This window comes from Taurulus bubalis (genome assembly GCF_910589615.1).
Source record: "Taurulus bubalis genome assembly, chromosome: 15".
In the NCBI taxonomy this organism is placed as follows: Eukaryota; Metazoa; Chordata; class Actinopteri; order Perciformes; family Cottidae; genus Taurulus; species Taurulus bubalis.
The window spans coordinates 20,530,954-20,542,843 of NC_136603.1; the positions used below are offsets into that span (position 1 = coordinate 20,530,954).

Consider the following 11,890-nt stretch of genomic DNA (forward strand, 5'->3'; position numbering starts at 1 on the left):
AGGAAGTATTCAAATTGACACGCAGCATGAGGCTCAGGTGTGTTGTGCTAGTAGCGGCTAATGTAGCCTCCAGCAGAGTTGAGCAGTGTACTGCAGAGGTCAGGCAAGCTGTTTTCATAAAGTAAAAAAGACCCAGGAACTCTTCTGTTACTAAGTTTCATCATTTCGATTTATCGCTCCACTATCCAAGATTTCCTTTTTTTTCCGACATGTGTCCGACGTTATGGCTGCCGATACTGATGCTAATTTAGCTGCAATATTGCTAGAACATGTCAGCGCTTCAATGAAAGTAACTTTGACCAAACCCAATGAATTACAAAAGTGCAACAAAGGCTAGGGAGGATACTCGACTGGATACTTGTTAGTTGCTCTCTTGATATGAAGTATAGACGAGGTGACAGAGGGAGGCCTGTCGCCCAAAATGCAAAATGTTGAGACTGCAACAAAACCCCGATCCATATTGTGGAAATCAGCAACCGACGGCCCGGGATTTGACTAGAGCATTTGAATATGCAAACCCAGGAGGGCACCGCTCACGATCTGAATTAATTTGGTCCGAGAACAACTGCGTCACCTCGTCACGTTGTGTCTGCGGATGAAAGACGACACTGATCAAAGTTACACAGGAACTGGGGGGGATAAAGGGGTCGGATGTTCCTGTAGCACATCATCTTTTACTCGCCGTTGCATCACCTCGCTGTCGGAGCCGCTCTTCCGCCTCAAACATCGGTCCATGTGAAGGTGTGCTTTCCACAGCTTCCGTCATTCTGACACATGTGTATGAAGTATGATTTAAAGGCGGTAAAATACAATCTGCATCTGTGGAAACGTCTGCATTGAAAAGTAAAGTGTTTCCTTCGACATTTTTGAGAAGGTGGAACGTGATCATATCACATCAGCCGCAGTAACTGCTCTCTTTTAAGGCCTTCTTACAAATAAGCAGGTAGAGCACCAACTACCCAGATCCTATTGACCCAGAGCAGCGTCTGGCCGTCTGCTCAGGTAAACTGTTGTACAGCTGGAGCTATTTTATTGAGTTTCCTTTTAGTGAAATTCTCCTGTGGTAAACGGTTACCCGGTTTATATGAGCTTTTATTGTGATAGGTAATAGCGGAAGGCGTGGATAAGGTCTGCGGTTGGACACACTAGTGTATGTTGTGAATGTGTCAGTTACACACCGCGTGATTGGATGATGTTTTTATTTGCGGTGCGAAAGCTGTGAAAAATTTACATAAAAAAAAATAATCTATCACATAATCATGATCTATGTGAAAGTATTCATGACAAAAGCAACAGTTGTATGACATGCGCATTAATCACATTTCCCTTAGTGTGGGAAGGCCTTTACTCTGGGAAATCTAAATCTAAATGGTTGCTTTCCACATCAGTGATTTGGCATTTTGGTTTTCACTTCATTTGTCTGATGCCCAGTCCATTTCTTTAGGAATGCTTCTTAACGTTGATAAAGAATCCCGAGCGAGTGACGTAACTCTCCCACAAACACAGGTCTTTCTTTTCCTGGTTCTGACACAGGAAGCCGATGAATTGTTAGGCCTCGACAACTAAGTTCTGATTGGCTCGGTTGTTTTTTACAACCAGGAAAACAGGAGCACCGGACTGGTTTGAATCTTTTACACATCTCGATGTGGGTGGCGGTGCAGCGATCTGGAACCAGCTTCTACTTAAAGAGATTTACTGTTTTAGTTCTAAAATCCCGATTAAAAAAAACGCCCGACATACTTGTGAAAACATCCTTTACTATCCAATTATCCTTTCCACCGTGTGGCGAAATACTTCAGTTTTCACAGTAGTTCCACTTTGTTTGTGTCTGTCTCCTTGGAAAGGCTGCTGTGATGAGGGGGAGGAGCTGGCAGGGCATCTGGCTCTCTACTGCTCCCCTTTAAGAGTCATTAAGACCCCAATTATGCTTTTATTTCAACCCCAGTTCTCTCTCTCACACACACACACACACACACACACACACACACACACACACACACACACACACACACACACACACACACACACAGTCACTGACACCAGGGGTCTGCATCAAGGTTTGGTTTCAGAGTGTGTCTTCTGTCTTTAGGTGTTTCGTCTTCATCAATATTTAAAAAAAATGACATTTATTTATTGATTTAAGTAACTTGTTTACATTTTTTTTGTTTTTAATCAATGCGACATCATACACTGTCATACACAATGTGCACATTACTGGCAGATTCCTTTGAAGCGTAACCGTTGTGTTGATTTTGGCGACTCCTGTGGACAAAGGCGGAAGTGCGGTAAGATCCAGATCCGGCCGCAGTGCATTTGTCGTGGGAGCGACTGAAAGAAATATTACATCTGTTCGTTTGAAAATGACATCACAGCAAGATGAGTCATGGACCTTTATTATGAATTCATTTTATCTGATACACATTATTAATGTTTGTTCCTCTTGTCCATTTTGAATCCTTTCAAATCACACAAATTCTCTCCATCTGTTGCCCGTCCTCTATCACTGTCCCTTTTTAAGCTTTTTTTATCTCTTTGCTGAGATCTTGCCCGAGTGTCAGCCATAACCATAAAATATAACGTTAAAAAAAAGATATTAAATGTGCGACTCACTGCCAAATCTTTGCTTGTGTAAATATTATAACGCATGCTCTTCTGGTCTAAGTGTGGTACATTCTTCTGACTTTATTGGAGTCATGAGCATTACGAATAACTCTGTATGAATAGACAACCGTCTCATCTTCTGCGGGTTATGAGGAGCCATCAGTATTACATTGAAACCAGTTTCATAACCAGTTGAAAACTCATTGCAGCAGCTTTAATTAAAAATGACATTTGTTTGTGCTCACACTTTGTTCGTATTTTATTTTAGTTATTTAGCTATTTGAGTTTCTGAATGATCTGCTCAGAGCGAGAACCCCACTCTCATACAGGCAGTCAGACATCATCACGTCCCATCTGAAGACTGCTCACACTACACACTGCACACACACACATTGCACACACACACACACAGCTGGAAGGCTTTCTATCGTGGAGAGATAACTACAGGCTGAGAACAATAGAGCATCTCTCCTCCCATCTGGTGAAGTGGGGGATGAAACTTCATTTACATTTCCAGATCCCACCACCTCAGGGTGTGCGTGTGTGTGTCTATATGTGTGTGTGTGAGGGGGGGAGCGAGATTCATTTCAGGGTGAATTTAGGATTATGAATTAATACGCCGCAGTGCTGAAAGACTTCATTTACAGCAAATTGAGTGTATTGGCTCATTGAAATGGCTGTTGTGTTAAATCTGGCCTGCCTGCCCGGCCCCTGGGCTGTGTGTGTGTGTGTGTGTGTGTGTGTGTGTGTGTGTGTGTGTGTGTGTGTGTGTGTGTGTGTGTGTGTGTGTCTGGAATAAGCAAAGAGTGGTTTCATGTATATTAGTGAACAGCTGTAGATTAAATGTGTGAAATTAGATGTAGAAATTCTAATAAAATGTGACACCTTCTCTCTCTCTCTCTCTCTCTCTCTCTCTCTCTCTCTCTCTCTCTCTCTCAGGTGAGAAGCCCTACAAGTGCTCATGGGAGGGCTGCGACTGGCGCTTCGCCCGCAGCGACGAGTTGACGCGACACTACCGCAAACACACCGGAGCCAAGCCATTCAAGTGCAACCACTGCGACAGGTACGGACACTCCCACGCAGACAGCCGCTGCACACCTGAACTACGACGGACACACGCGGAAAAACTTTACATTTGCAGCACGTTGATGCCCGTTGTGAGGTCCTGGGACAGGGATGTCGTATGTGTACAGATTGTAAAGCTCGCCGAGGCAAATTTGTGATTTTGGACGAAACAAAATATACTGAATTGAATTGAATAGAATTGAATTGAACTCCAAAAAGCAAAAACAAGGCAACAAGGGACTTGGAATGGGATTCATGTCAGCCAGCGCGTCACATCCTCGAGCTGCAACTAAGGATTTTAATTGGCAACACAGCAGAAAAGATCTTGTGTAAATAATCACATTTAGCATGGCTAGGTCCAGGTGTTGCAAGAAAACACCTGGACAAAAAAAGGCCATTTCAATGTATCCATTATCTTCATTTAGGAAGCCCATCGCTTTTTCCTAAGTCTTCAAATGTTGTTGTTTTTTGCGCTTCCAGTCGTCCCAAACATAAAGATACTCCGTGAGCGATCCCAGACGTGTGCAGATTTATCAATGAAGCGTACAAAGCTGGGAAGCTGCCACGGCGCCCGGGCTCGTCGGCGCTCCAACGGGTGAGCCGGCGTCTCGTGGAACCGCGCGGCGTGAGATGCAACAGGAATCAGACGGCTGTGCTGAGCGAGGATGAGAAGATCACAGAGACGCGCGCAATGAAAGGCGATCAAACTGACATCTGGCGAGGCGGCAAATAGGCGTATTTACATTTGCTCTTTCATGCTTCTCCTTTAAATCAATAGTGGGGGTTGGGGGGATATGCATGTGCAACAATTTTTCTTTTGTTGTGCATTTCTTGGTAATGCATGCGAGGCAGCAGGCAGTTGGCACAAAGGTTCCGACAAATGATGAATCAAACAATGTCTGCGTTTTCCCTCGTTGGGCTCAGTTCACGTGTCTTTTCTCACGCACGGGGAATACAAGTCCTTACATTACTTTCAGAGGCAAAACACTGGAAATGAGTTTGTTTGAAGACAGGAGGAGCTCAGAGGAAGTCTTATCGGCTCAGCTTAACGATTAGGAATGTGTCATTGAATTTAAATACCACATGGATTGACGTTTTCTTTTTATTTCGTATTAATACTAACACATTTATTGGCTCTACAACCAGTGGTGGAGAGTTTACTCATTGGTCCTGCGTCGCTGCATTTTCTTTCACCCACTCATGTCCGACCCAGTTTGACCTCGGTGGAAAACAAAGGTAGAAAAAAAAAGAAGAAAAAGAAGATGATGCAGTGTGCGTTTCAAAATGAAAACAAACTAAGTCTCCCTGTGGACGAAAGCCAGGGACATCACAGCATCTCTGTTTGGTCCTGGAGGTAGAGTGTGTGTGTGTGTGTGTGTGTGTGTGTGTGTGTGTGTGTGTGTGTGTGTGTGTGTGTGTGTGTGTGTGTGTGTGTGTGCTTACTCATGCCCCTGTGCTGGCAGTTAAATGGATTCTGGCTCTTGGCAGACTGGTCACAGCTAATTGAGTGGCACCAGATGCCAGCTCCACTTTAACATACACACTCTCTGTATGTGTGTGTTCCCGCACTACCTTTTCTGGTGAACAACACACGCGAACACACACACACACGCGCGCGTTTGCCCTAGAGACAGTGTAATTGGCTGTAGCGGGTTCCCTCTAGTTTGGGTTTTAGACATAAACCCCTCCAGAAACCTGCTGGAAGCTTCTAATCCTAGCTGAGAGCTGGGACTGTATTAGCTCCTTCTTGGCTCACACACAAACGCAGTGTGTGGAGACTCCACACACACACACACACACACACACACACATGCGTGCAAAACGCAAAGACGCTCAAACGTCCACATTTAAAAGGTCCAGCTGTAACAATGACACAGGCGTAAGATGCGTCATAATCGCGTCCATCAAAGTCTGCATCGAGTATAGAAGGAATTTTGAGCTTAAACGTCCCATTTTTCCGCGTCGACAGTTTTGCTGACTCGCAGTCGGAGTCCCCGCCGATAGAATCACCTCCGCAAAGGACGAACATCTGTGTTGGGAAAATATCAGCTTCCTCGAATTAAAAGTGAGAGGTACGCGTCGGTGAACATAAAAGAAATGTGCAGAGAGAAGTAAACTACAAGTTCCTCAGTTCTGGACGAGGCGAGGGACGATTTACGTCCATCGCATGAGTTGTGTCTTTTAGAAAAGGAACAGAACTACTTTGGGGGTGAACGGTTTCAAATGTTTGATGACTCATCCCGTACTCAGGGGCGTTCACGAAAGTCAATCCAATCAGACGAGACTTTGGGGCGGCTGGAGATAAAAGGCCTAAATCGTCCATCGGAAACTCAGTACATGCGGAGAATGGTTATTTATTCATATAAAAAACGTATAATCGCGTCGTATTTCTGAACATTTCCTTTATTTGAAGCTACAACCGGCTCCACTTGGCTGCGTGATGAGATTAAAGAGCTGCCGCCATCCAAAAAACTCATTGTCTGAAAGCATCTATAGTCTTGTTTACATATTTCCAGTATTCCTTTAGGATAGCCCGGAAGGCTTTTTGATGCTCAAATTACAAAGTGGATGGAAACACATGCTTAACATAACCAGGATGTATCTTTACAGTAACTAACACACACACACACACACACACACACACACACACACACACACACACACACACACACACACATCTGTGGTGGGTGGAGCCCTTTAAAATATTACCATGAGAATGGCAAAAAAGTGGCAGCCATGGAGAGGTTAACATTAGATAGACTGTTCAATCTGACACAATTTCTCCTGGGGAAACACGCACGCGCACACACACACGCACAACCACACACACTCACTGCAGTCTGTCATTAATCCTGCCTAATCAAGCGGGGACCCCCCGATGTTTCTGGAAGGAGGAGGAGTGATGAGGAGGAGGACAAAAAGAAGTGAGGAGGGGAAGGGAGAGTTTAGAGGAGGGGAAGTGGCGGATGGGAAGGAGTGTGTGTGTGTGTGTTTGTGTGTGTGTGTGTGTGTGTTGGGGGGTGGGGGGGTACCAGCTGGTCTGGCTGCTCCACGCCCCAGCAGTGACACAGTAACTGGCATGGCCATCTGTCCAGCCGCACACACACACGCACACACAGATTGGTGAAGGTGTACAGGAGGTACCACATGGCCCCGCTAGATCACAGACAACAGGGATGAGAGCAAAGCTCAGCGTCGTGTTCACAGTAATACGATGAAGTCGGAAAACTTGATGAAATGTAAAACGTCAAAGGGGGTTCCGCCCACACGCTGCGTTTTTAGCTAAAATCCTGGAAACTACACACACCAAAACACCAACGACACCGCGAAAGACAGCAGAATCTCTTCATCTTGTTTTTCGTTCGTTTTTCGACGTCTGTCAACTTTTTCTTTGCTTTTGTAAACTGTGCACGACACCCACGACTCGTCATATTTTGCAGCTTGGGCAGAAGCCCGCGTGTCTTTCCGCAGCACGTTGTGCTTAACTTTGTGAAACGGCGGAGATTAGCGTAACGTTGTGTCGCAGTCGCTAACGTAACAAGTGGTCAACGATGTGAAACGGTGGCGGGTAACATTGTAACACGCGGTCCATGTCGTGAAGCGGTAGTGGTTAACCTTGTAACGAGTTGTGAATGGTGCGATAAGCGATGCAACGCTTGCTTATCGTTATGATCCGGTTGCGGTTAAGCTCTTTTTTTCGTTCCTTTTTTTAACCGCCATGAGGTGGAGGTGTGGTGTTAAAAAAACAGCTAATATATGTGTGTCGGATGGTTGCTCAGCAGCATCAGTTAGGCCGATGATGTCACAGGCTAAAGATGAGATTTGTTTCGACTGGACAGAATATATCTGAATATAGCACTCACAGCTTTATGCACAGGGCTTTATATCTCCTTTCAGTTGAATTTGTGAGGACAGCTTCTTGCTTGAGTCGAACATTTTGAACCGCTTTTTTCTGAGCTCAGTTGCACCCTGATTACTGAACTTAATAACTTCCTGCAGAATCTGCAGACTGACATCAGGAGAACGAACCAGCTGAGAGGCCGCAGATGTTGCTGCAACGTGCAAAACTTTCTATTGTACTTTTGAGTGTTGAGCTCTGTCTACTTGCATCTGGATAGCCTGCCTAAACACACACACACACACACACACACACACACACACACACACACACACACACACACACACACACATAGAATAGCCTTGACTAATTAATAATGAATAAAGCCTCTGGCAAATTGAATTTTTAATTTCTCATTTTCTCCTCGCCCACATTTTGTTTTGCCTCTCCTTTATTCATATCATTTGCTATTCATTTTTATTGGGAATGTTCAGCTTTAATGGTGTAATTAAATTAAAACGCTCGCGATTCTCATACTCCACATCAACCAGCACCTGGTTTTATGTCTCTCTCTCGCACCCGGCGCAGTCACCGCTGAGTTAAATTGCCCGGCTTCAGAAAGTACTGCCAGCCTGTCTGCATTAGTGTCCGTGTTCACGATGCATATCTAATTAGTTTCTACAATAGTATTCTACTCAGAGCTCGAGGACTGACTGCAGAGCTAGGGAGGTCTGGCTGTGATTTATAGTCGTGTTTGAGTCGTATTTAGGAAATCACTGAGCCTGAATTGGCCAATACTCGTCTCTACGTTTGGGTTTCACTGGTGCAACATAATGAAGTAAGACCGTTGAAGTTCACTGTCCTTTTAAAAAGCAAGATGTTTTAAAAATCTCCGCCGTTCTCTGCATTAATACATGTGTGTGTTAAGCCGTGAGCTCTCCTATTCATATTGAGATAATTCTCCTCGCTTTTAGCTTTTTCTGGTCGACTAAACGCAGCAAAGCCTGACCTCTCTGGGTTCCTCCTGCCACAGTCACACCTGACGCCCCAGTGTATTGCACTGCTACAATACAATTATAAATTAATACCATTATGATCATATTATCCGGCCCACTGGCTCCCCCATATTTTCTTTATACATTTTCAAATATATATAATTTTTTGACTGAATATGCAGTATGCCCAGCTTATCAATATTTTAAATTCAGTACTTCATCAATTGTCTGTCAATCCATTGCTTTCCATCTTGCATGAGACCCGAGTTTAACTAAACCTTGACCGAGAGACTAGCTCCTCATGGTCTTGTTTTAAAAAGATGTGCGCTATGAGCGGTACATCACGCTCATATATTGTCCAGCCTGGTTTACTTCATCCATTGGGGTTCATGCTGTTTGAACCAAAGGTCAAGAAAGCCAGAGCAAAGTGTTGCATTCATGCTCAGTCTATGTGAGACGCTGTAGTTCTTTTGGTATGTTACACATTAGCTAGTTAGCTTGTGTGGCTAATGCGCGCATCACGGGCAGGGCTGTGTATCGATTTGCGATAAACGACCCAGTACAAAGTAGTATCGAAACCTCTCCAGTCTGTCGAGAGCAGCAGCTACAACCCCTACAGTCGGGATTGCCTACACACGGCTCTGCACACGGTGATGTCTGAGCCGGCGGCTAGAAGCTAACGGTGCTAACAGTTTTAACCTTCAGAGTATGTACGTTTCCACCATCTTCCACCAGGGTGTATTTCAGTTCCCAGCAAGCACATTGAGCCAACATGTGGAGAACTGTGGAACATTTCCAGCAAATACACATAGCCGGTGGGAGGTTCAGGGCGTCCGTTCAGAACTACATACAGAACTTGTGGCATTGATCAGCAGCACTTGCCTGATGTATTCTGGTTATTTGGTTCAAATCTCCAATCAAATAAGACTAATTATTATTTTTGCACTTTTTTAAATGCTTCACATTTTTCTCCGTCTCCTTTCCTGTATTTTCCGGACATGATTCATGCATATTCAGGTTGTGGGATTGACGTGGCTTCTCCGTTTCTCTCTGCAGGTGTTTCTCTCGGTCGGACCACCTGGCCCTGCACATGAAGAGGCACGTCTGAGGGCAAACAGAGAAGGAGAGGGAGATGGAGGAGAAGCAAGAGGAGAAATTGGAGCAGGAGGAGGAGGAGGAGATAGGAGGAGAGAGGGCAGTCGAGCTACCAACCGCCCGCCTCGTTCACCCCGTCCATAAACCAGCCGGCGGCCACGGCGCCTGCAGGGCGGCGCTCCATCTGAGAGGCAGATCAAAACGGAGCGACGGCCCTCTCGTCGGAGGCTGCGACCGGAGGGGAAACGAGGAGTAGCTAGATTGTTGTTTTTTTCTTTAAAACTACACACTACACAATAACGCACCCGTCTTTGAATGCATCATCCCGGTGAACCCCGGCTGCTCTCATGCGGCTCTGGGGGCTTGGACACTGCCAAACCAACATGTACTTATCTTACTTAACGCCGCCTTTTTTCTTTCTCTGTAGTCAGTGTGATTAAACCATGAAGTCACTTTAGGTGAGGAGATAGTTCAGTGGGGAAACCTTTAAATATCCATGTAGTCAGTTGTTAGTGCTTTACCGGCTTTTGAAATCAAATACTCAACTTTTATCATAGCTTTTTTTCTTTCTTCAATATATCTCATACACGGAACTTCAGAAACCATCATCTGCCGCAGTCAGCTTCAGTAATCTATGTGAAGAAAACAACAACGAATCTGCAGGAGAGAGACTGTCCGGCTTGACTTCCAGCATATAGCTGACAATCAGGGCCCGGACCCTGGGTGCTTTTTCGGCGCACCCATGGGGGCCTCGGTCAGCGGGCGCTGCTGCAGCTCTCAGGCTCTCCTCCGGTGGGTGTTCGCATCTCTCACCTACCCTGAGACACCCGTCGCCTCCGCAGGACATCTGACAGAAATACACAGCGACACTTTCTTCCCTTTTTTTCTACTTAGAGGACGATAATTCTTCTTATTGTGGTTATTGCAAAGAATGACACTTTGTTCTTGTTTCTCCCTTGGAGAAAACGTCTTAAAACTCACTGAATTGTGTTTGAGGGAGAAAAAAAAGAAAAACAGAAAAAAAAGAATAACTGAAAATATTTAGGACGTCTTCAACCGAATGTGTGGGATGAGAAGGAGAGCGTTGTTGGTCTTTTAATCCCCGTGAGCACCGGCTCTGTTTCTGCAGTCTGTGAGCAACCAGTGGATGAACAGAAAAGAAAAAAAAGAAACAGAATCATACCAACACTCAGAAAAAGGGATTTGTACTTTTTTGGACTGAAATAAAAGCAGAGAGGTCTTCTTGTTTTTTCAGTGCTGCTCCTCCTGCCCTGCGATTCACTCCGGCTGGGAGACCAAACCCCTTTGCATGACTCTTCGTGGTCTCGCACTCTCACCGGAGTCGGGCGGAGGACTCGCTGGGAAAAATGGAAAACCTGTTTTCTCCTCTTTCTTGTGCTTTTTGTTGATTCTGAGAGTCGTCCTGGAGCTCTTTCACAGACTCCGAGATCTCATCTCGCCGGGCAGCGCCGCGTGGGCACGAGCTGCTTTTTGCTCACTCGCGTGGGACTCGAGGCGCCGACCCAAACCCTTTGTGCGGCGGTGCCGAACGGACGCGGCGGTCACGCCGACCCTGGTCGAATTTGCCTGTTTCGTATCCATTGACTGCACTGACTCTTTTTTTTTTCAATGTTATCTGTGCTTTTTTTTTTTTTTCTACAGCTGAAAAAAAAAATGAACTCAAAGAAGAAAAAAAATCATAAAAAGACTTGGTAAAAAAAAAAAAGCAGAAAAATAAATCCACACAAAAAACTCTTCTGTCTAGCACTACACATTGTATAGAGAACAAGAACACATACTCCGTCAACACACAGACTTACACTGCGGTTTCTTTGCTCACGGCTCCTTGAGATAAGACTAATAAGATTTAGGAAAATAATTAATAAACGAATGAACAGAGTTGGAAAACAAAACACTGCATGGCAGGCTTTTTTGCAAACACACACACACACACAAGCTCATGTGTACACACACACACACTCTTCCTGGAATTATATGTTCTGCTCCCAGATCTTTTTTCACAGTAGGAATTTAGCAAGTGTTGTTTAGTAGAAGAGTATCTTAGCTCTCGGCTGGAGGTAACAAACGATTCCAAATCCTTTGAAGTGAGAAATCAGCTTGTTCTCGGTTCCAGCAATCACCCACATATCCCTCGCTACAGTTTGTGCCTCTCATTTCCACAGCGCTCTCGCTCCAGAGACTCTGGTTGCGTCGTCGGTTCCGATTGAGTGTATAAGCCACCGCTTTCATCGAATAATACATAGAAGTAAAACAATTGCAGCAGATCTTTTTCTCA

The 11,890-nt window shown here is 45.0% G+C and overlaps 1 protein-coding gene across 1 annotated transcript in view; it reads left to right on the plus strand.

The window, feature by feature from the left end:
* The window catches only part of klf7b (Kruppel like factor 7b), a gene marked incomplete at both ends in the record, with an annotated part of 60,025 nt that extends 50,418 nt beyond the window's left edge, over positions 1 to 9,607 (plus strand). The window contains 2 exons of the mRNA XM_079231046.1: positions 3,541 to 3,664; positions 9,556 to 9,607. Coding sequence (XP_079087172.1) covers positions 3,541 to 3,664; positions 9,556 to 9,607 — 176 coding nt within the window. The remainder of the gene's footprint in view (positions 1 to 3,540; positions 3,665 to 9,555) is intronic.
* Between the last annotated feature and the right edge of the window lie 2,283 nt (positions 9,608 to 11,890).